Consider the following 22,500-nt stretch of genomic DNA (forward strand, 5'->3'; position numbering starts at 1 on the left):
AGGATTTAAAGTTGTTGGACATGAATTTGTGGTAAATCCTCAACTTGCCAGTGTCAGACTAAATCTGACTGTGCTGGACTTGTAAAAACGGGCTGTATTTCCACGGGGCCAGTGGGATATTATTAAAATCACATTCACAGGAGGGCAGCCAAATCCCACAAATCCCAGACAACACTGCTCATCATCGGAAAACTGCTGCCTCATCACCCACAAAGCTGCGTTCTTCACCTCTTCACCTTTAAAGGGATTATTTAGGAGGAAGATAGCATCAGCTAGCTGGAGCTAATGTGGAGTTGCCTTAGGGTTAGGGTTAACCGTGCTATAGCCAGCACAGCTAGCGTGCTAGCCTAACCCTAACCGTGCTATAGCCAGCACGGCTAGCGTGCTAGCCTAACCCTAACCGTGCTATAGCCAGCACGGCTAGCGTGCTAGCCTAACCCTAGCGTGCCACGGCTAGCTGTGTGATTCTCTGTGCCTCCGCAGGTACGGCCGCTACCTCGGGCTGCTGAGGGACGATGCTGCGCCTGATTTGACTCTGCTCCTGAGACGGGTGAAGGCGTTCCTGTCCTCACAGAGAATCGAACCCTCTCCAGAACTCCGTATCCTGCCTGTGTTTTCAGTCCTACTGTGGAATCCTCTTATTTAGGAGGGGCCGTTCTTGATTAAGCACCAAAAGTTATTAAATTCTGAACGATAAAAGTCTGCTTTAATTCTTCCTCACGTGTGATTTCAACTTTTCATTAATTTAAGCATAAATCTGGGGTTTTACTGACCTGGTTTATGACTCCCTCGTGCTCTTAGTCTCATATTCTCTGACGGCGGTCTGGGAGCGGCTGATTTGCCTTTTGCCGTCGTGACTCCAAAAGCTTGATTCTGCGTGTTTACCGGCTCCATTTGGACCCTGAACTCGGTGCCCAGGCCCCCAGCAGGAAGGCTACCCGGGCCACGACTGGCTGGCCTCCAGCGTCTTCATGGTTACGCGTGGGGAGGCGGAGCGCTCGCTGAGGCTGCTGCTCCGCCTCTCCTGCCTGCTCCCCTCCGCCTTCATCTGGCCCGCCAGGATCCACGCTTCGGTCAGTCCGGAAACACCACGACACCGTTTGGGTCAGTGTTGGCCCAGTTTCTAACGTGTGCGGTCTTTGATCCAGATCCACCTCCCCGGGGTGGTGGCAGGGTCGGGCGCCCCCCCACTTTACTGGTGCACAGCTCACTACGTGGAGATGCTGCTGAAGGCGGAAGTTCCTCTGGTCCACTCGGCCTTCAGGGTGTCAGGATTCACCCCGTCTCAGGTAGGACGTCTCAGTCCAGCACGTCCCCTACCCACCCCCATCCCAGACTGTCCTTTTCCATTCTTGCCCCCCCCCCCCCCATCCCAGACTGTCCTTTTCCATTCTTGCCCCCCCCCCCGTATTGGCGGCGATAGCACAGAATCGGCTCCTGCCGGCGCGTTTAGGTGGTCCGCTGCCTTCCTGTGGTGCGGGTCATTAACAGGAAGTCAGGTGATCATTTCTAACCATGCTGGTAGTTGTTGTTGCAGATTTAATGGAGCCATTAGAAGCCTCACATCTTCTCATCATGATCAGTAGCAGCACGGAGGGTCCGGACTAACACCTGGACTCCTCACGCATCACTTCCTGTTGCAACGGTCCACACAGGTGACCTGCGTTCGTGCTCCCCACAGATGTGCCTCCACTGGCTGGCTCAGTGCTTCTGGAACTACCTGGACTGGACGGAGGTCTGCCACTACCTCTGCTGCTGCGTGCTGATGGGCGCCGACTACCAGGTTTACACGTGCGTGGCCGCCTTCAAGCACCTGCAGCCACAGATCCTGCAGCACACCCAGAGGCAGGAGCTGCAGCTCTTCCTCAAGGTGAGTCCGAGCGGAGGCTCCACGAGGCTCCAGCAGCTGGAGGGCGGGGGAGCCACCCTAACCCCTAGCCCCTAACCCCTAACCCCTAACCCCTAACCCCTAGCCCCTAGCTCCTAACCCCTAGCCACTAGCCCCTAGCCCCTAGCCCCTAACCCCTGACCCCTAACCCCTAACCCCTAGCCCCTAGCCCCTAACCCCTAACCCCTAGCCCCTAGCCCCTAGCCCCTAGCCCCTAACCCCTGACCCCTAACCCCTAACCCCTAGCCCCTAGCCCCTAACCCCTAACCCCTAGCCCCTAGCCCCTAGCCCCTAGCCCCTAACCCCTGACCCCTAACCCCTAACCCCTGACCCCTAGCCCCTAGCCCCTAACCGGCGTGACGCTCCAAGAATGTCCATCGATGGCTTTGGATGCATCGGAGGAGGAGAAGCCCCCAGGACGGCCCCAGAGAGGGGGGCTCCTCTGTGTCGCTGTTTTGACAGACCTAAGACCGTGCTGTGTCTCTGGTTGTGGAGCGGCTGATCCCGGAGCGGCTGATCCCGGAGCGGCTGATCCCGAGCGGCTGATCCCGGAGCGGCTGATCCCGGAGCGGCGTCCTTTACTAAAAGCAGCACATCTCAGTCGGACTCAGCGCCAGTAAAATGCTCCTTTTCTTCTGCCATCGGGGTTCTGAAGCTTTTCACCTGTGGAGTCCTTATCACAGCCAAAGCCCCCCACCCCATAATAACCATGGAGCCACCAGCTGACCAGCCCTTTCTTTAGCTGGTGCTGGACTCCATGGTGGTTTCTGTCCTCAACACGTTCTCGACTCGGAGGCGGGCAGATGATTCGCTCCAGAGACACAGTGGTTGTTGGTTCAAGCCTTTTTTCCTGCTCCTATGAGCTGGAGTTGAAATGATTAAACTCACCTTTATTATTAATGTCAGCTTTTTATTAGCTTAGACGAGGAACTAGCATCCGCAGCGCGAGAGGCTAATTGCTAACCATTGTCGCCACCCGCCCGCGCTAGTTGGATTTACATGTAAACTTCGAGATGTGTTTTAATGGGTTTCCTGTAATTGATTGCTCTCATAACTACTTTACAAACTAATTCCATTTCCAAAACCACGTCGTGCGCGTTGGAAGAGCAGCAGAACTCATTAAATGGCCACAGCGAGCTGATGGCATCATCAGCACGTTGCTATTCAGCGCACGTCTCCCTGGCTGCTAATTGATGAAGCTCCAGCTCGATCTTTGCTGTGTGGAGGTGTTTGCGTTCCCAGAGGCTCGCCGTCGTCAGGCTGTCGGCACAGCGCCACGCGGCAATTACAGCCGCCGGGTTCAACCCCGAGCGGACGGAGTCTCCAACTAAAATGTTCTTGTTCCTGGGTGGACTTCAGAGACAGAATACACAGATTAGACGTGACGGCGTTGGTTCTTTCAGCGCCTTCTGTGGACCTGGTTATGTTGGGCAGTAGCTAAAAGAGGGTTTAATAGAGAGAAGGTGGGCTTTTATCCTAACTTCAAAACTACAAACCCAAAACTGCTCCAGGTTCTGATTGATTGGTTCCGTTCTGCTCTTCTTCTGCAGGAGGACCCGATCCGGGGTTTCAGGATCTGCGACTACCTGCAGTTCATGATGGAGCTGGAGCGGAGCTACCGGAGCGTCGTTCTCACGGCCATGAGGAGCATCTGCAGCACGGCCGAGTGAGGCCAGCTGACCTGACCCGACCCGACCCGACCCGACCCGACCCGACCCGTCGCCCACCGGCTGTCGGCGACCATCAGATCTACAGTTTCATTTAGAAAGGACCTCAGAGGACCCCAGAGGACCTCAGAGGACCTCAGAGGACCCCAGAGGACCTCAGAGGACCTCAGAGGATCCCAGAGGACCCCAGAGGACCTCAGAGGACCCCAGAGGACCTCAGAGGACCTCAGAGGACCTCAGAGGATCCCAGAGGACCCCAGAGGACCCCAGAGGACCTCAGAGGAGGTGAAAGCTGATCCCAACGTGACGCCAAGATCGGCATCAACACGCTTCTTTGGCTCCTCGAGACAGTAAATTGACTCTATTTTGAGGAGTTTGGACGCTTCCCGATGTCTGGATGCTCCCCTTCAGCAGGGAACCCGTCACAGCCGAGAGGTCCAAACGGGTGTTGACTCTGGCGGCGGGCTAACCTGGAGACGGAGGAGAGCCTAGCTACAGCGGGATAGCTCGCGTGTGTGACATGAACCGTTTGCCCGCTGGTCTCAGCAGCCTTGGGATCAACCTGGCTTCCAGGGTTTCATCCCGGTTTTCCCATCACATCATTAATGCCCGGACGCATCACCATGCATCACCTGTCCTGGCGCCGGTGCTCGCATGAAAGATGCATGAGGAGGCATCGTGGCCACAGACCCTCATTAGCGCCCCGGCCTGCCGCCCCTCTTCAGACACGCTCAGATCTGAATAACAAACGGGTTCATCCGTCCCCTCTCACCGACGGGGGGGGGGGGGGGGGGGGGGGTGATTGGGGGGGGGGGGGGTGATGGGGGGGGTGATGGGGGGGGGGGTGATGGGGGGGGTGATGGGGGGGGTGATGGGGGGGCTTCTGGCACCGCTGCCCGCCTCCAGCAGGTTGAGCCGCAGCCCGACACATCGAGATTGTGAGGTTGTGTTGGGTTGATCCTGCTGTTCTACTGGTGCCTGTAGAGAAGGTTCAGGCTTCAGGCCCCGCCCTTCAAATGGGCGCCGCGTTATTAGCGTAGCCGCGACCTTCCTTCACCTTTCATCAATGGTCTGTGCTAATGTGGAAGAGCGTTGGCCCGGTTGGCGTCCGCCCTCTTTGGCCCCATCGTCCCTCTTTAAAGGGCTGCAGAACTTTCAGGAGGCCTTTTGGATTTTGAGCAGTTCTGTTTCTGTTTGATGGCACCAAGAAGACGAGATGAGATACGAACGCTCCGCTTTAAAGAAGGCGAGATCAGTGGAGCGACGGCAGTGAGAGGGAACCCACAAACATTTAAGCCTTTTGTTCTGGGGGAACTGGAACGTGTCTGGAAGGTCACAGGAAATAAAAGAGCTGCAGGTTTGTGACGCTTTAAATCCAAAGACACACAAACACCACCCTGGTCCCGGCACCAGCCCCACTCACTGCTTGTTTGTGGATCATGGCCACATGATTCCGCCTCCACCATGACGATTGTTGCCACGGGCGACAGGTTTAGGATGTTGGGGAAGTGACAAAGAAGCTGTGTAGCTTGCTCTTCCTGGAGGTCCATCAGGTCTGGGCTCACTGTAAAGCTCGTGGGTCTGACTCTGGACCTGGAGCCAACACAAACCTACTTCACCAAATCTTCACATAGAGCCGAGACCTCGTTCATTAGGGAAAGGTTGGTCCCGCATAATTAATGCCAAGCTTATTAGGGCCAGCGGTGCCACTATGGCTGCACCACAGCACCGCTCTGGGAGTTCCTGGAAGATGCTCGGAACAGGAACTTTCAGGAAGCCTTCCTCTCACTTGGCCCTCTTGATGGTCGGGTCTCCACCATGGGGTCGCAGCCCTTGACGGGGCAGCATTTTTGGTTTGTGTACGTGGTCGTGGATGCTATGAATGAGGAGAGCCTGCTAGCTAGCTAGCTAGGCTAATGCTCCTCTTCTGCCGGGCTTCTGGCCAATCGCATTGAGTGAAACTCAAGCTCCACCCCGGAGTTTTTCAGGCCCGATCTTAGTACCTAAAGTTCCTGTAAAAAGGCCCCAGAGGGAGGTTCCTGCAGGTTCCTGCCTACTCAGAAGAACCAAATGAGGTCTTTCTAATGTCTTGGATACGTTTATTCTCCTCTATTTTATTTGTTTTGTGTCTGGCTGGAGACAATATGGTCTCTGATCAGCCCCATAACGGCCTTCCAGGTTTTTCCAGGGGAAGGATCCAGAGGATCCAGCTCCTGGTGAGGATATTTATATGAGGGGTCCAGGTCCAGAGGAGAGGCCCCCTGCTGTGTCTCATACTGCTAACAAATATCTGCAGACAGTCAACTGGAACAGTTATTCAGAGCCGTGGGGATCAACGGATCACTGTCAGGGAAAACAGTTTCTGTTTGTAAGGGTCCCAAAGGTCACGTTGTGACCCGCGCTGTGCCTGACTCTTCTGTCCATGAGGGCATGCTGTGTGGGCGTTACCCTTTGCTGTGTGGGCGTTACCCTGTGTTGTGTGGGCGTTGCCCTTTGCTGTGTGGGTGTTGCCCTGTGTTGTATGGGCGTTGCCCTTTGCTGTGTGGGCGTTGCCCTGTGTTGTATGGGCGTTGCCCTTTGCTGTGTGGGCGTTGCCCTGTGTTGTATGGGCGTTGCCCTTTGCAGTGTGGGCGTTACCCTTTGCTGTGTGGGCGTTACCCTTTGCTGTGTGGGCGTTGCCCTGTGTTGTGTGGGCGTTACCCTTTGCTGTGTGGGCGTTGCCCTGTGTTGTGTGGGCGTTACCCTTTGCTGTGTGGGCGTTACCCTGTGTTGTGTGGGCGTTACCCTGCGCTTTGTTTCCTAGCATCATTTATCGATCTCCAAACCAGCCTGAGGTTTGCTGCTGCGCCTCCTCCAGAGGAGCTCCGTGCTGTCGACAGCCACTCTGAGAGGACGTCCGATCCCTTCTCCTCGTGGCAGGAGCACAAAGCTGCAGGCCTCACTTCTTAATCCTCAAAAGTCCAGGAATATTCCGGATCTGTCGCTGCCTCGCTAACAAAGGATGGCCTCTGCTGGCTCCGCTCTGTGCACGGGCAGGAGGACGGGCCTCCCAGTCTGACTCGAACACCTTTATGGCCGTTGGTCAGCAGGACGCCCGTAATCAACGGGAATCAACCTTTCATTTCATAACAATTTCGCTGCAGTAATTTAGGTTTCAGCCAAGCGAGCTCATGCTAACTAGCTAATTAGCTGACCCGGGTGCTGGGAACGATCACTCCGTCCTTTACTGGTCTAATGCAGAACTTAATTGTAGCCACTGTTCACACTGAAATAACCCATTTTTAAGGAGCACCAAATAAAAGAAGTCAGAATAAAAAAGAATTTAATAAAAAGGAAACATCGATTGACCTCTGCAAATGTTTGATTGGTTCATCTCATGTTTGCAGCTAGTTATTGATTGAGGAATGTAGGTAATTAACCTCTGGAAACATAAATATTAATATGGCAATTTTTGGTGTGTTAAAAATCTATATTTCACATATGTGTGCCCTAACTAACCATGCAGACTAACCCCCTAACTAACCCCCTAACTAACACCCTAACTAACCCATAACTATCCCCCTAACTAACCCCCAACTAACACCCCTAACTAACCCATAACTATCCCCCTAACTAACCCATAACTAACACCCCTAACTAACACCCTAACTAACCCCCTAACTAACCCATAACTAACACCCCTAACTAACCCATAACTATCCCCCTAACTAACCACAACCCAACTGTAATTCTAACCTCATCCTTAAAACCAGGAGCAAAAACAAGGACACACAGTCCACTACTGTGCTTCCTTCCTTCCTTCCTTCCTTCCTTCCTTCTTCCTTCCTTCCTTCCTTCCTTCTTCCTTCCTTCCTTCCAGCAAAGATTCCCAGACACTTCAGCTCTTCCGGGAGGATTCCGAGGCGCTCCCAGGCCAGCCGAGATCCACAGTCCTCCATAGACCTGCAGCACGTCCATTCACGTAGCCACATGGTAAATTTCAGGCGGTCCGAAGAGCACTCCCTGTGGAACACCTGTTAATTATGCCAACTCACAGGAGGACACGTTGCTGAATGCTACTGAACAGGTTTCGGTTAGTGGTGATGAAGGTGGACTTGTTTTTCCGGATCGTGGTCTTCAGGCCTCACAACCAGACGTTCTTCTATCCATTTCCAAAGCAAACGAATGGATTTTTTCATGTTGGTCTGCGAGTCGATAACAATCAGGGGGTTTCCACACCGATTCTGCCGATAGAGCTGCAGAGGGATTGGGGTCACGACCTCCGAACAGGTTCCTCTCAGGAACCATCTCTGAGATGGTTCCTGCTGTTTACTTAATTAGTTAGTCAGATTAAATGAGTCTCCAAGACTTGTTGTATAAAACCCCTTTAAAAACAATGAAGTGGTTCATTTCCCACAGGTAAAATTGAGGATTCATGCGGAAATATTGGGAAGATTTTATGGATCTTCTCAGTATTCTCAGAGTGCCAAAGGAGAATGAATGATAATGAAAATGGAGAAGTCATTTCAGGTGATTGGTTTCAGAGTCTGATCTGATTGTGCAGGAAAAGACTAAAAGTCCTTCAGAAATGTTTAAATGTTGATCCCATCGAGGCCTAAATGCTGTTGTTTGACAAAGACCTTCCAATCAGCTAAACTCCGGTCAGTTTAACAATGATGCTTGTCTATAAATGCTAATCCATTACGAGCTAGCATGCATTCCCTCTGAGATGAGCCATCCCACCCTCCTCCAGCCGACATGTCGCCACAACGGTATTCAGTCTGATTCTGGAAGAATTTCCACCTAATGAACAGCGTAATGAGCAGCAACATGCTGATACGAGGGCTAACCTCTGGATACGTAAAGGTCCTGCTTCCACAGCAGCTTAACCAGCAGACGTATCAGGGTTTCTATGAGAACGTTACAGTTTTAACACCCTTTCGCATTTTCTGAAAGTTCATGTTGCCAAACACCAACATTCTCAAGACAAGCGTGAAGCCGCTCCTGCTGCCTCCGTAACACCATAAATGTACTTATTCATAATTCAGACGGCCAAGTCTATAAATTATGCAGAACCAACAAGAGGAGCGGCATGAAAGATGCTGGACATTTATTCGAGGCTACTCAGAAGAGTTTCAATGGCTAGCAGCCCATTTCTAACCAGAGCATCAAAATGTAGCCACCATGCTAACGCGTCCTGATGGGAAAGACTGTTCTGAGCCGCACTGTCGGCCATTTTGTGGCTATGATGTCATTCAGCGGTGAGATGGAGACGTCCCTGCAGCACGATATTCATTTACTTTATTCATGCGTTGGCTTATTATTGTGGCTGGGTCGAGACCCAGAGCCCCTCAAAGAACTAACAACCCCCCCCCCCAGGAAGGAAGAGAGATAGAGAGGGAAGATGGAGGCGAGTAGAGGGACCAGCAGGGAAATGTCAGGAGCTGGAATCACCACGGAATAACATCCGAAAGTCACCACACGGGATCAGGACAGCCTGCACACACACACACACTCACACACACAGACACTCACACACACACACACTCACACACACAGACACACACACACACATAATGGAAGCAGGCTCGCTTCTGTATCAATGCAGCCATGATGAGTTTCCACTTCATATCCACTCATGGTTCCTTGAAGTTCCACCACGGAGGAGAAGAGGCCCGGAGACGCGTCTGGAATCATCTGAAGCCTCCTGCAGGTGGTGGCTGATGCTTCCAGGCTGAGAGCAAAGCAGGACCAGATGTGTTGACCTAAAGAGAAGGTTGTTGAGGACGTTGATCCTCAGCAGGGGCCTGGAAACAGCAACCTTCTGGCTTTGAGCAGCTAAACACGTGAGATGACACCTGATGGTGCCGACGCCCGTTTACGCACCTCGCCTGGTATTAACGTAGCTCTGCCAAAACGGACAAAAACACCAAAGGTGTTTTCATATCGATGCACGTGTAGATGTCTCCAGATGTGCACCTGGACTCCAGGACGTGGGGTTTGAGAGGTTCTGGGCAGGTTCTGGGCAGGCTGATGAGCCTTTTACAGCCGTCTCCTCTGGTTAACCACAGCGACTGGTTCCTCTCGGTAACCACAGCGACTGGTTCCTCTCATTAACCACAGCGACTGGTTCCTCTGGTTAACCACAGCGACTGGTTCCTCTCGGTAACCACAGCGACTGGTTCCCCTCGGTAACCACAGCGACTGGTTCCTCTGGTTAACCACAGCGACTGGTTCCTCTCGGTAACCACAGCGACTGGTTCCTCTCGTTAACCACAGCGACTGGTTCCTCTCGGTAACCACAGCGACTGGTTCCTCTCGTTAACCACAGCGACTGGTTCCTCTCGGTAACCACAGCGACTGTTCCTCTCGGTAACCACAGCGACTGGTTCCTCTCGTTAACCACACGAGCGACTGGTTCCCCTCGGTAACCACAGCGACTGGTTCCTCTCGTTAACCACAGCGACTGGTTCCTCTCGGTAACCACAGCGACTGGTTCCTCTCGTTAACCACAGCGACTGGTTCCTCTCGGTAACCACAGCGACTGGTTCCTCTCGGTAACCACAGCGACTGGTTCCTCTCGTTAACCACAGCGACTGGTTCCCCTCGGTAACCACAGCGACTGGTTCCTCTCGTTAACCACAGCGACTGGTTCCTCTCGTTAACACAGCGACTGGTTCCCCTCGGTAACCACAGCGACTGGTTCCTCTCGTTAACCACAGCGACTGGTTCCTCTCGGTAACCACACGACTGGTTCCTCTCGTTAACCACAGCGACTGGTTCCTCTCGTAACCACAGCGACTGGTTCCCCTCGTTAACCACAGCGACTGGTTCCCCTCGGTAACCACAGCGACTGGTTCCTCTCGTTAACCACAGCGACTGGTTCCTCTCGTTAACCACAGCGACTGGTTCCTCTCGTTAACCACCAGCGACTGGTTCCTCTCGTTAACCACAGCGACTGGTTCCTCTCGGTAACCACAGCGACTGGTTCCTCTCGTTAACCACAGCGACTGGTTCCTCTCGGTAACCACAGCGACTGGTTCCTCTCGGTAACCACAGCGACTGGTTCCTCTCGGTAACCACAGCGACTGGTTCCTCTCGGTAACCACAGCGACTGGTTCCTCTCGGTTCCTTCAGGCACATCAAAGAGCTCCCTGACCCGAACGGCCAAGGTTTGAGCCTGAGCTGGAACAATAGCTGCAGTTATGGCACCAGGACCATAGGAACCATCAACAGTTGGTTCTGGTTCAGCCTGTAGGAAGGTTCAGTCCTGCTTCTTTCCTTCTTTCCTTCATGTTAGCATCAGGAGTTCCGCTGGTGTTACAGCGCGTTTTAACGGAACATCTGAGCCGTGTTTGGGCCCAACTCATCAGGTCCTGTTTAGCTGCTGTTGTCTCATGGAAGCTTTTCTCAGCCTCAGAAGAAGGGAAGCTAGCTGAGGCAGCTCAAGCTAACTGTAACTGACAAAGGTTGAAGGTAGCGAAGTGGGAAATTGAAGCAGTTAGCAACGCACATGTGGCTGAGCTCGGGCCAGAGTCCGAGTCTCACGCACAGCTTTAATATAAATAAGAACTTCTGCAGCATTTTCTGCTCCACAGCCTTTTCTCTGGATGCATTTCCCAGACGTGTGACAGGAAATATGCCTGGGGGAGGGGGGCGGCCTGGAAATGGTCACATTTGTCTCCTCGTCTGTCACCTTCCTGGCTTCTTATTTCATTCCCAGTCTGTGCTCCAATTATCCACTTCTGGAATGAAGAAAAAATCCACCATTCTCTCTGTTATTGATCTAACATCAGTTAGCTAGAGGGAGGAAGAGGAGGGAGGAAGAGGAAGAGGAGGGAGGAAGAGGAAGGAGGAAGAGGAAGGAGGAAGAGGAAGGAGGAAGAGGAGGGAGGAAGAGGAGGGAGGAAGAGGAAGGAGGAAGAGGAGGGGGGAAGAGGAGGGAGGAAGTGGAGGGAGGAAGAGGAGGGAGGAAGAGGAAGGAGGAAGAGGAAGGAGGAGGAAGAGGAGGGGGGAAGAGGAGGGGGGAGAGGAGGGAGGAAGTGGAGGGAGGAAGAGGAGGGAGGAAGAGGAGGGAGGAAGAGGAGGGGGGAAGAGGAGGGAGGAAGAGGAGGAGGAAGAGGAGGAGGAAGAGGAAGGAGGAGGAAGAGGAGGAAGGAAGAGGAGGAAGGAAGAGGAGGGAGGAAGAGGAGGGAGGAAGAGGAAGGAGGAAGTGGAGGGAGGAAGGGTTCTCGGTCTGACCTCCGTCTGCGTGAGTGTAGCACTCATTAGCTGCGTAGGCTAATAAAGCGTAACAACGGGGGGGAATCCTTCTGGTTGCCTTTGAAACTTGGAACGCCAACACATCAAAGATTTAAAGCTAACGGGTAATGCTAATGCTAAGTCTGGTAAAAGCACAGTAGCTAATGTTGATTTTCTATGAACCTTTAGAGAAACAAAGAACAATAAAATCTGACCTTTTAAGAATCAAAACTCACCTTCCTGGAGAAAAATCGTTTCAAAAGTTCCTCCCTACTTTTCGCCGTCTTCGCTGCTCGAGAGCAACAGCGATCGTTCCCTTTACCTGTGGCTGCAGATCGATGTCCCAGGACGCCGCAGCAATTAATTACAAATTCATTGAAGCTCAGCTGTGTTGTTGCAGGACCTGACAATTCTATTTTGCTCTGAAAACGGGGGCGGGCGACGTCACCCACGGGAGGCTCGGGGGGGGGGGGGGGGGTGAGGGGGGGGGGGTAAGGCCGTGCTGGGGGGGGGTAAGGGGGGGGTGAGGGGGGGGGTAAGGCCGTGCTGGGGGGGTGAGGTTGAGCTAACGGCCTGCAGCTGCAGGATGGATGGATGATGGATGGATGATGGATGATGGATGGATGATGGATGATGGATGGATGGATGGATGATGATGGATGGATGAGGATGATGGATGGATGATGGATGATGATGGATGGATGATGGATGGATGATGGATGGATGGATGATGGATGGATGGATGGATGGATGATGGATGGATGGATGGATGGATGGATGGATGGATGGATGGATGATGGATGGATGGATGGATGGATGGATGATGGATGGATGGATGGATGGATGGATGGATGGATGATGGATGATGGATGGATGATGGATGGATGAATGGATGGATGGATGATGGGTGGATGATGGATGGATGGATCATGGATGATGGATGGATGGATGGATGTGTGTGTCTGTGTGTGTGTGTGTGTGGTGTGTGTGTGGTGTGTGTGTGTGTGCGTGTCTGCTTTTATGTCAGTCCGGGACCCATCCTAAAGGTGGGTCTATCTTCAGCACCTGCCTCACTAACGCCATCGGAGGCTCAGATCCGGTTCTGATAAATGACCCGATCCTCTTTTGGGTCTAATTCCTGGCTCAGAGAGCAGGAAACAGTGTGGAACACGTCAACGCCGGGTCATTTTAAATCATTCGAACTCTTCATTAAAACAATGTTTCTCATTATTTTGAACAATATTAGCTGTGAACTCGCCTTTGCACATCAGTCACACATGGGAAATAACAGAGTTGGGAGGAGAAAACACGGGTTATCAGCTGAAGCTCCGCCCCCCTGACAGGACACCACGTTCAGACTGTCGCTGCAGCATTTCTGGGGAGTTCCCGGTTCAAAACCCCTCATCTAACACTCCAAGATGGGACCCAACTAGTCATTTTGCAGCATTAATTAGAGGTGGAGAGGCAGAGTGGAGACGAGAGGAGCGGCGGGAGCGGCTGCAGAGGGTTAGCATGAGTCCCAGCTACAGAGGGTTAGCATGAGTCCCAGCTACAGAGAGTTAGCATGAGTCCCAGCTACAGAGGGTTAGCATGAGTCCCAGCTGCAGAGGGTTAGCATGAGTCCCAGCTGCAGAGGGTTAGCATGAGTCCCAGCTGCAGAGGGTTAGCATGAGTCCAGCTGCAGAGGGTTAGCATGAGTCCCAGCTGCAGAGGGTTAGCATGAGTCCCAGCTACAGAGAAGTTAGCATGAGTCCCAGCTGCAGAGGGTTAGCATGAGTTCCAGATTAGCCTGCTTAATTCTGATACCAGGCACGATCTGTCGAACCAGGCAGAAGCGGCTAAATACGACGCCACCAACGCCAGAACAAACTCAGGGACGCTGCCTTTGTTTCACTTTCATTTTCCTTGTTTAGAGAATGTGGGAAAACTTGTTTCCAAGAATTCATCAGAAACATTAACGGCTGTGTCGGCCAAGGAGTTGGGCATCGTCAAGTTTTCTCCCTTCTCCTGCATCTTGGTTCCTGGCGTTCCGGTTTATTGCTCCGCCCACATCCTCCGCGTTGATAGCAGAGGGCAGAATAGAGCCACACACCCACGTACGGGTGATGGACTATGGGATGGAGTATCACTAATTACTGCTGGAAACGAGGGTTCGCGGGAGCAGATGATTGATGGCAGCAAACCTTCTCCATTCAGGAGTTTATCAAGAGGAGGGACAGAGGGATCAGGATCGCCACCGCGGATCCCTTCCAATTTGATGTGTCCTTACTTTTAAAAGGATCCACTTTTATTTCAGACAGTTGCTGGGAGGAGGAGGTCAGTTTCCAGGCTGTTGAAGCTCATCTTGCTTCACTGACTGATGCACTTCAAAAAGGTCTGTGAAACTCTGACAATCTGGAACCTTGAAACAGTGCAGATCCACGGGGGGGGGGGGGGGGGGTCGTGATTGAGGTGCTAACGAGGCGCTATGGGGCGCTAATGGGGCTTCAGGGCTGAGCTGGCGTTTCATCTTCGGTAGGAGATCACGCTTGGTGTGTGCAGACTGTACGATGGCCGCGGACGCCGAACTACGACGTACATCGACCTGCCATAACGCATCTGCGAGCGTGACCCAGCGAAGCTGCAACACCAAAAACGATGAGTTCTCAGGCTGGAAGACTTCACAAAGGTCTGAGGGGAAAGAGGACGCCAACGTGGACCCGGTCGTGGCTCAGGGAAGGACGAGATGGTCAGTGTTGCTCAGGCGGCGCAGCTCCCTCTGACTTCCTGCGTTTAACGCTACTTCCTGCTCTGCTTCCACTGTTGGCTACAGGTGGAAGCAGCTGTCTCGGTAAAGACGGGCCGTCCCAGAACCTGCCCCCCACTGAGAGACCACCTACAGCCACAGGAATCAGAGGGTCCTCTTCCTTCTGGGATGGAAGCGAGCAGTGGGACCTCTTGATCTTTTACTGGATGGGCAAAGCTCTCCCGAGATCTCCCCCCCCCCGCCCCCCACCCCCAGGTGAACAGCAGCACCGATGTCAGGATGCTCCGGCTGTCCCTCCTGCTCAGTCGGAATGATTAAGGAATGCATTTTTTGCCTTTTGAAAAGGAAAATGTCATAAAAGAAACAAAAAAGTTTCCTCTTCTTCCACTTCGTCCTTTCAGGGGGGCGAACGCAGAGGGGAGGGGTCTGTAGAAGTGACCACATCATTTTATCCAAAATAATAAAAAAGGTCAGATAATTCACTTTCAAATCCATTTTGGAGCTTGAGATCGATCGTTCCCTAGAAAAGAAGGATGAATTATTCACCAGGTTGCTTCATTCCTGCTTTGAAAATTCCAAATGAACCGCACACATATTTTAAATGAACATTAAATAAGCCACATGTGCGCACAAAGGTCATCTGAAAGGTCACCAAAAGAGATCAATCCTCCTTATTTAAGGCTCCAAGAGAGTGTGTGTGTGGGCGTGTGTGTGTGTGTGCTGTGTGTGAGAGTGTGGTGTTTGTGAGTGTGTGTGTGGTGTGGGAGTGTGGGTGTGTGTGTGTTGTAGTGCGCGGTGTGTGTGTGTGTTGTGGGCGTGTGTGGTGTGTGGTGTGTGTGGGGAGGTGTTGTGTGTGTGTTTGTGGTGGTGTGTGGGCGTGAGTGTTTGTGGTGTGTGTGGTTGTGAGCAGTGTTGGTGTGGGTGTGTGGGAGGTGTGTGTGTGTGTGTGTGTGTGGGCGGGGTGTGTGTGTGGGCGTGCGTGTTTGTGTGTGTGTGTGTGTGCGCGTGTGTGTGTTGTGTGTGGGAGTGTGTGTGTGTGTGTGTGTGTTGGGCGTGTGTGTGTGTGTGTGTGTGTGTGTGTGGTGTGTGTGTGGGTGCGTGTGTGTTGTTTGTGTGTTTGTGGGCGTGTGTGTGTGTGTGTGTGTGTGGGCGTGTTGGGCGTGCCCTCTATGAGCGGCTGCCCCATCAGGACAGGCCTCTGTCGGAGCGTTTGTGTGTCGGAGCGTCCCGTTTCCTCCCGTCAGCCTCGCAGCCCCACGTGGCGTCCGCGCCTCCTCGCCAGCCTCTCTGCACACTCCTGTTTGGCATCTGTGGCCTCGGCAACGCGCAGATGCTCCTTTACAAAGATTCGTCACCTGGGTGAGAAGGTGGAGGCAGACGGAGCGGATGAGGAAGAGATGAGGAGTTCAGCGCCGCCACGTCTGAGGAGGCCGATGGTTTGACAGGAACCAGTCCCCCAGGACAGGAACAGGCTGTCAACAGCAGCTGGACCGGCCCCCTCGGCCCCGTCGGCCCCGTCGCCCCCTCGGCCCCGTCGCCCCCTCGGCCCCCTCGGCCCCCTCGGCCCCTCGGGCCCCCCTCGGCCCTCAGCCCTCGGCCCCCTCGGCCCCCTCGGCCCCCTCGGCACCTCGGAAAATCAGCGCTCATCCAGAAACCCAGCCAGGACCCCGGTCGGCCCCGTCGAACCCCTCGGCCCCGTGCCCCCGTCGGCCCCGGCGGACCCCTAGGACCCGTACACCGGCCCCGGCCCCCGAGGACCCGGAGCCCCCTGGCCCCGTCGGCCCCCTCGGCCAGCCGAAAACCTCGGACCTCCGTCCCCGGCCAAGTCGCCCCGTCGGCCCCCTCGGCCCCCTCGGCCCCGTCGGCCCCGTCGCCCGTCGGCCCCCTCGGCCCCCTCGGCCCCGTCGGCCCCGTCGCCAACCATCGGCCCCTCGGCCCCCTCGGCCCCGTCGGCCCCCTCGGCCCCGTCGCCCCCTCGGCCCCCTCGGCCCTGCAGACCTGCAGTATCCGCTCTGACTGGGACGTCTGGCTTTACATGTAAATTACACTTGATGTTGTTTAGGAAGAGAAAAGCCAGAAAAATGTGGCGCAGATTCAGACACTGGGAATGAGCCGGTTGTTCCTGGCCTACAAGATCAGCCTTCCACGTAGCACGGGAGGGCAGGAAGGGGGGTGAAGGGCACTCCTCTGAGCCGTCGGGGCTTGTTGTCGCGTCCCAGTTGTCATGTGCGTATCTTCCAGGTCGTGGATATTCCTCCAGACTTCCAGCCAGTGGATATCAAACATCGTCTCCCCTCAGTTATCACCGAGGACCTATTTTAAGCTCGGCGCCTATTTTTAATCAGGTCGTCTTCTTCTCTGCCTTTTTCTCAACACATCAAAGCGGGTTGAAAGCAGGAGAACAGCTACAGCTGCAGTGGACCTGCTGCCCTGATGCTCCAGGATGGTTGATGAAGGTAGACTCGTTATAAAGAGTCTAGAAACTGAAGACGAGTCAGATATCAGAGGTGGATCAGGTCTGAGCCTAAATATCCTCAATATAAAGCAGGGATCATTAAACTGGACCAGGACGCCGATTATAGCGGCACAAATGGAAAGAAATGACCGAGCCGCTGCGTTCGGATGCCGGCTCAGGGAAACGATGTTCTGCCGTGGAACTTTGCCAACATTTTAATTAGAATTCCGCCTTCTGGTAAACGAGCATTGATTTATTTGATTGTCTTGACAAAATGTACATCGTTGTTGTTGATCTCCTGCGGGTGGAATCGCCCGTCGTGCTTCGGGGAACCATCCAGAGGAGCTTCTCAAATGAGTTCAGCAATAACCATCAGGAAAAAGGCGTCGGCCAAACTGCCGATCCGGACCCGCGGAATCATTTGGTCTAAAAAGGTGGCTGACAGAGTCCTGGCTCCCTTCGCATGGACGTGCACGTGGATTTGACAAGTGTCCAGCATATTGTAGAGCTGCCACATCTCCACTAAAGTCTGCAAACAGCACGTCATCAGGATGAAGCGGAGGCTCTGAAGGCTCGGCCGGGTTCTTCAAAGAGACGAAGACCCTAATCAGCTATTCTGTGGGGGGAACGACCGAAACTGGGAGAACACAAAAGTCCAATTAAGATTGTTTCAATGGCGTGCGTGATATTGCCTAAACAATGGTGGAGGCGCTCTGGAGAGGATCCCGATGAAGAATTGTTGAGGAACACTGAGTGAAATGTGTGGAGCCCGTGGCCACAAACGCCACTCGGGTCGGGCTGAAGAGCCGAAGGCGCCGACTCGCTCTCCAGACTTCTGGGGCCTAATTAAACACTTCAGCACTGAGGGCAGATTCGCTTCCCTGGAGATTCGGTTATAATTAATGACGAACTGGAATGTGCCCCAAACATTCCGGGTTCATCCCGGTACAATCGCAATCGCGATCTCCTCTTAGAACTTCTATCAAAAAATCGACCCAGAAATGGCAGAGAGGAGGATGTGATGATGATGATGATGATGATGATGATGATGATGATGATGATGATGATGATGATGATGAACACATCCACAATGGCTCAAAGTTCGGCTCATTTGAGGAGACCGACGGTGGCGTCAGAACGTGGGAACGGCACAAATAAACAGACAAGTTGTCTCGTTTGCTAGCTCATTAGCTCACCGTTAGCATTGTAACTGAAGAATAATTAGACAGTTTATTGAAGATAAGTAAGTTGGCATCATCTCTTGTTAACTGTTGCTTTTTGTGGCTGAGCCCATAAATGGAGAAACAGACCTTATATTCCAAAATGGAACCAAAGGTGATTTCAAGGGTCAGACGGGAACTTTACCTTCAGATGACGTCATTCAAGAGAAGGGAAGGAAAGACATATAGTGTAGGGTTAGCGTTAGCATCGATGTGTAAAACTCCGAGTTTGTTCCCGTTAAAGGCTTTCATCCAGGTTGTTCTTTATTCATAGGATCAACCCATCATTGGAATTCTGGGATCAGCCCAACATTGGAATTGGAATTCTGGGATCAGCCCAACATTGGAATTGGAATTCTGGGATCAGCCCAACATTGGAATTCTGGCAGCTGTATACTTGATGTGTTTGATGTTCTAAGAACTAAAACACCCTTTTCAACCTTCAGTTTGAAGATGTCGGGGATCCTTTTTGGCCTCAGATAAAGTACAACAGACGGCTCAAGGTGTTTGGAATATCAGCTTCCCACAAACTCTCCTGCATCTTTTCCCCATTTTGAGGGAGGATACTGAAGATTCATGACTGCAGCATGAGCTAACTTGGGGGGAGCGAAAGAAAGTTGTGGAACGACATTGTTGATTTTCCTGTTGGAGTGAGCGAAGGAAAGGAAGGATTAACTTATTCCTGCTGTTTACAGAGACAAAGATGCAAAGTTAGACATAAGCCTATTACACCCTCTATTGCACCCACTTATTATCTCTCAATAGAGTGGTGACAGTTAATTACTAAGAAGTTCTACCCCCCCCACCCCCGGGGGGCAGTAAACCACAGTCACATTATTAATGTTGCGTTGTGGAGCGTTCACAGTGGCCTGCAGGTATCTCCAGGATGCTGTTTTCATGGAATTCCCACGTAATCACATGACAAACGGACACTCAGGGGCTCTCCTGACAGTATTCCTGTTAATTAGTGCGTACAGACGACCCACAACCCTGCAGCTTTTGTGCATTATGTTTCTACACTTTTAATTATGATCTATTAAAGACGTGCTGGTTCAGGGTGGCCTTGATTAGAACTACTTTCTATTCCCACCCAGTCTTCCATCATCCCAGCAGATTTCCCTGAAAGCTGGATGATAAATAAAGCTGCAGCATGTCTACGGGCCTTAATACTCACACCCAGACGGGCATATTTTATAAATTATAACTGAGAACATTTAAAAAAAATCACATCTCAAAGAGCTTCATTACTGAAGTAAAATGTAGTTCCTCATGTAAAGATGGCATGTTTTACTCGAAATTCTCTAAGAGAATCCAGATTTTTAACCCTGAGCTGGCGTCTGGTCCCCTCCGTGTGACCCCGAAAGGGAGAAAGTGGTTATGAAGACAAAAGCCACAAATGAACATTGTCGTCATGGAAATTTCCCAAAGCAGCCGTGCTTAATCTAAAATATTCCACAAGCTTTGGAATTGAACGGCACCGTTCTGGGAAATACTGCAGGGACCTTGGAAGGGGATCGCAGGTCATCTGATGAAGGTGTGTAGATGTTTGTCTGTAGACTGACGCCAGATGTGCAGCGGTGAGCGAGATGATGCTAACGACCGATGCTAACCAGCACGTTGGTGCTCACACCTCGTCTCTCCCGATCGACCTGACGTGAAAAACCTTCCTGCCCGGCTGCATAATGAGCAGCGTCTGACTGCAGAGCTTTTTGGACAGTACAGTTTTTGAAAGCTGCTATTTTGAGCTTTCCTTTTAGCATCACCGCCTGACAATGTCTCGTTCAGAGGTGTGCAAATTCAGTGTGGCGAAGCTCAACCAACATCCGCCGCAGATTTATTTTTAAAGACTTGAACATTGTCCTGAAGGACTTCAACATTTCTGAGCTGCAGAATCTCTCTTTTATAATGTAGCGTTTAAATGCTCCTCATTCTAAATTCTGTGAATATTCAGTGTTTTTCTCTTCCTTTAGAGGTGCAAATGAAGGAATTTCACTCATTCCAAGTTCTGGCCTGCACCAAACTGCACCTCAGTCGTTGTCCATCAAGCCCACAGGCAGCCTTTAATTGAAGCTAAGCTAACTTAGGCTAACTGTAGATTTCAGCCAAATGAAGCCGATCTAATATCAACAACTGTCATTCTTTAAGTTAAAATAAGCCATAATTCTTAATTAGCATTACATTTTAAGGTACGCTATGTGCAGATGTTTTTCACACCTGGAGAATCCGGAGCTCAAGTTGACGCCTCAAACGGGTCGGTTGTCCTCAAACATCCCTGAACCCGTTTTGTTTGTGCCAGGGGTCATCAGGAAATCTCATATCTCATGGACGTTGCCTTGTTCCCATAATCCATCCTGGTCCCCCCAGGTCAGAGTCTGCCGCGGATGTAAAGCAAGGGTGGTTCTTCCTGGGACCGGTTCTGCTCGGACTCACTCCTCTCCGTACACTTGGCTCATTATTCTGCTGTCACATGTCAGGACAGAAAGTTTCCTTTTATATCCCAGAGGGACTCGCGTCACCTCAGTGGTCCCAACGGGCCCCAGACGATGTTTGGATGTGGAAGAACGACCAGCAGGTTTTAAAGGAGGGGTGGGTAGAATCTGCCCACAACTGCAGATTCTAAGGTTTAGAACCCAGGAAAGCTTCCAGCTCTCTCACTGCAGAAGCATCGGGGTGCCGGGCATCTGCAGGAGGGATGCTGGAGCTCCCTGACAGCGGAGCCGTGTCGGGGAACATAATTGCAGCAGGGAATTATGAGTGGCAGGCGTGAGGGAATGATGGACGGGCTTTATCTTTATTAGTTAGACGGGAAACTTGGGCTGTTATTCAACACTGCAAATGAAGCAACTTTACATTGGGAAGTCGTCCTAAGTCAGGCGCTGGCGTGGAGCGACGGGCGTGCGTGGCTCCAGAGATAATGCTAAAATGCCTCCGTCTTAATGGGCAGGACCGAGAGGGATCAGAGGGGATTAAGCCGTAGCTTTGTTGCACCACATCCTGCTAATGTGGCTCTTCACCAAGCTATTATAGATTCACTCAGACGCTGGCAAATGGAAAACCAGTGGGATGGAGACAGCTGCTGGAGCCACTTTACGGACAGCGTGTGTGTCATTGTTTAGTCGACGCTGGGCTGAGACGCTCCCTGCCGACCGGCTCTCGCTGTGCCTCTTCAGTAAATGTCAGGAATATTCCAACGTGTCCCTGAATGTCCACCTCACATGGTTCGTGGCTCAGTGACAGAGCAGAGCGATGGTTAGCGATGACGGATACATCGCCGTACGTGTTGGCGTTAGGGTGATGGGCCCCGATGGGATGTTGCTGCCGCCCTGAATGAGAATGAGAAATGAGAACATGGGATGTCCAAATCCAGTCCTCAAGGGCCGCTACCAGTCAGGAAAGGCGTCCTTGTCCCACCTGTCCTGCCAGGTAAACATCAGGAACTGGGAGAAATGCCGCTCTCGGCCTCGTCTCGGAGGTTCTCTGTTGACGGTGCCAAACAAACCACCCCGTGGGGACGATGCAGCAGGTTTGCAGCCCACGCTAGAGTTTTGATCCTCGAGCTGCAAAAAGCGGCTGGAACACGGTTGTTTTCCTGGTTTTCCTGCTTTCTGTGATATCACAATAAGCTTTTGGAGCTGCAGAAAGCAGCAAAGCCTGAGTACTCCGACCCGTCACCACCATCAGAGAAACATCGGGTTCTCTCTGGATTGTGTGGCGGCGTGCCGCCGGCCCACTGCGTCTGCACGCCGCCACATCCCCAGACGCAGACGCAGACCGGAGCCCAGAGAAAACACGTTTATACGTTCGCCACCACGATGCCATTGGAGAATGAGCAAGGTGATCAAACGCTTTGGCGCTAAACGTTAGCATTAGCGTGTTAACATTTTCCTTGAACCGTAGCGGACAACAGCTGGCACCAGTTCACTAATGGCTGCTCCCTCGTGTGTTGAGGCTGCTCTGACATTTGGAGGAAAACCACACCCGGAAGTTTTTGAGGATCTGGATCGTGACCCGAGCAGCCGAAAAGCTCGGCTCTGCGCGTTCAACTGTTGAGTCTCTGAAACAACATGATGGAGCTCTGCGGACAGATGTGACCAGCAGACGCGACCAGCAGGAAGCAACTGAACCCACCCGCTAGGTTAAATACCTCCGGCCCCTTTGGCAGGAAAGGAATGAAAGATTCTTCCCGATATTTTAAAATCCCATTAATATCGAGCAACAAACGCTGACGTTGAGCTCAGCTCTCTGGCGTCTCGTCCTTTCTTTCTTTTGCTTTTGCGACATGTTGTTGACGGTTCTGCTCTCAG

General features: G+C 52.4%; 1 protein-coding gene and 4 long non-coding RNA genes across 5 annotated transcripts in view; 4 read left to right on the forward strand and 1 right to left on the reverse strand.

Annotated features, from left to right (window-relative positions):
• LOC130516357 (uncharacterized) overlaps positions 1–436 on the forward strand; it is a 1,336-nt gene extending 900 nt beyond the window's left edge. Inside the window, exon 3 of the long non-coding RNA XR_008947459.1 lies at positions 1–436. This exon is cut by the window's left edge and continues 495 nt beyond it. This is a non-coding gene — a long non-coding RNA (uncharacterized LOC130516357).
• tbc1d32 (TBC1 domain family, member 32) overlaps positions 1–4,348 on the forward strand; it is a 40,168-nt gene extending 35,820 nt beyond the window's left edge. The window contains 5 exon segments of the mRNA XM_057017234.1: positions 484–599; positions 919–1,073; positions 1,149–1,289; positions 1,682–1,870; positions 3,439–4,348. Coding sequence (XP_056873214.1) covers positions 484–599; positions 919–1,073; positions 1,149–1,289; positions 1,682–1,870; positions 3,439–3,558 — 721 coding nt within the window. The 3' untranslated portion in view covers positions 3,559–4,348.
• The window catches only part of LOC130516352 (uncharacterized), a 235,224-nt gene that overhangs the window by 76,118 nt on the left and 136,606 nt on the right, over positions 1–22,500 (reverse strand). The window lies entirely within an intron of this gene.
• LOC130516345 (uncharacterized) lies at positions 4,416–7,931 on the forward strand. Its single transcript, XR_008947448.1, has 3 exons — positions 4,416–6,607; positions 6,645–7,527; positions 7,592–7,931. It is a non-coding gene; the product is annotated as an uncharacterized LOC130516345 (long non-coding RNA).
• Positions 13,616–14,916, forward strand: LOC130516359 (uncharacterized). Its single transcript, XR_008947461.1, has 3 exons — positions 13,616–14,149; positions 14,294–14,503; positions 14,588–14,916. It is a non-coding gene; the product is annotated as an uncharacterized LOC130516359 (long non-coding RNA).

The sequence above is a fragment of the Takifugu flavidus genome, chromosome 19, assembly GCF_003711565.1.
Source record: "Takifugu flavidus isolate HTHZ2018 chromosome 19, ASM371156v2, whole genome shotgun sequence".
NCBI lineage: Eukaryota > Metazoa > Chordata > Actinopteri > Tetraodontiformes > Tetraodontidae > Takifugu > Takifugu flavidus.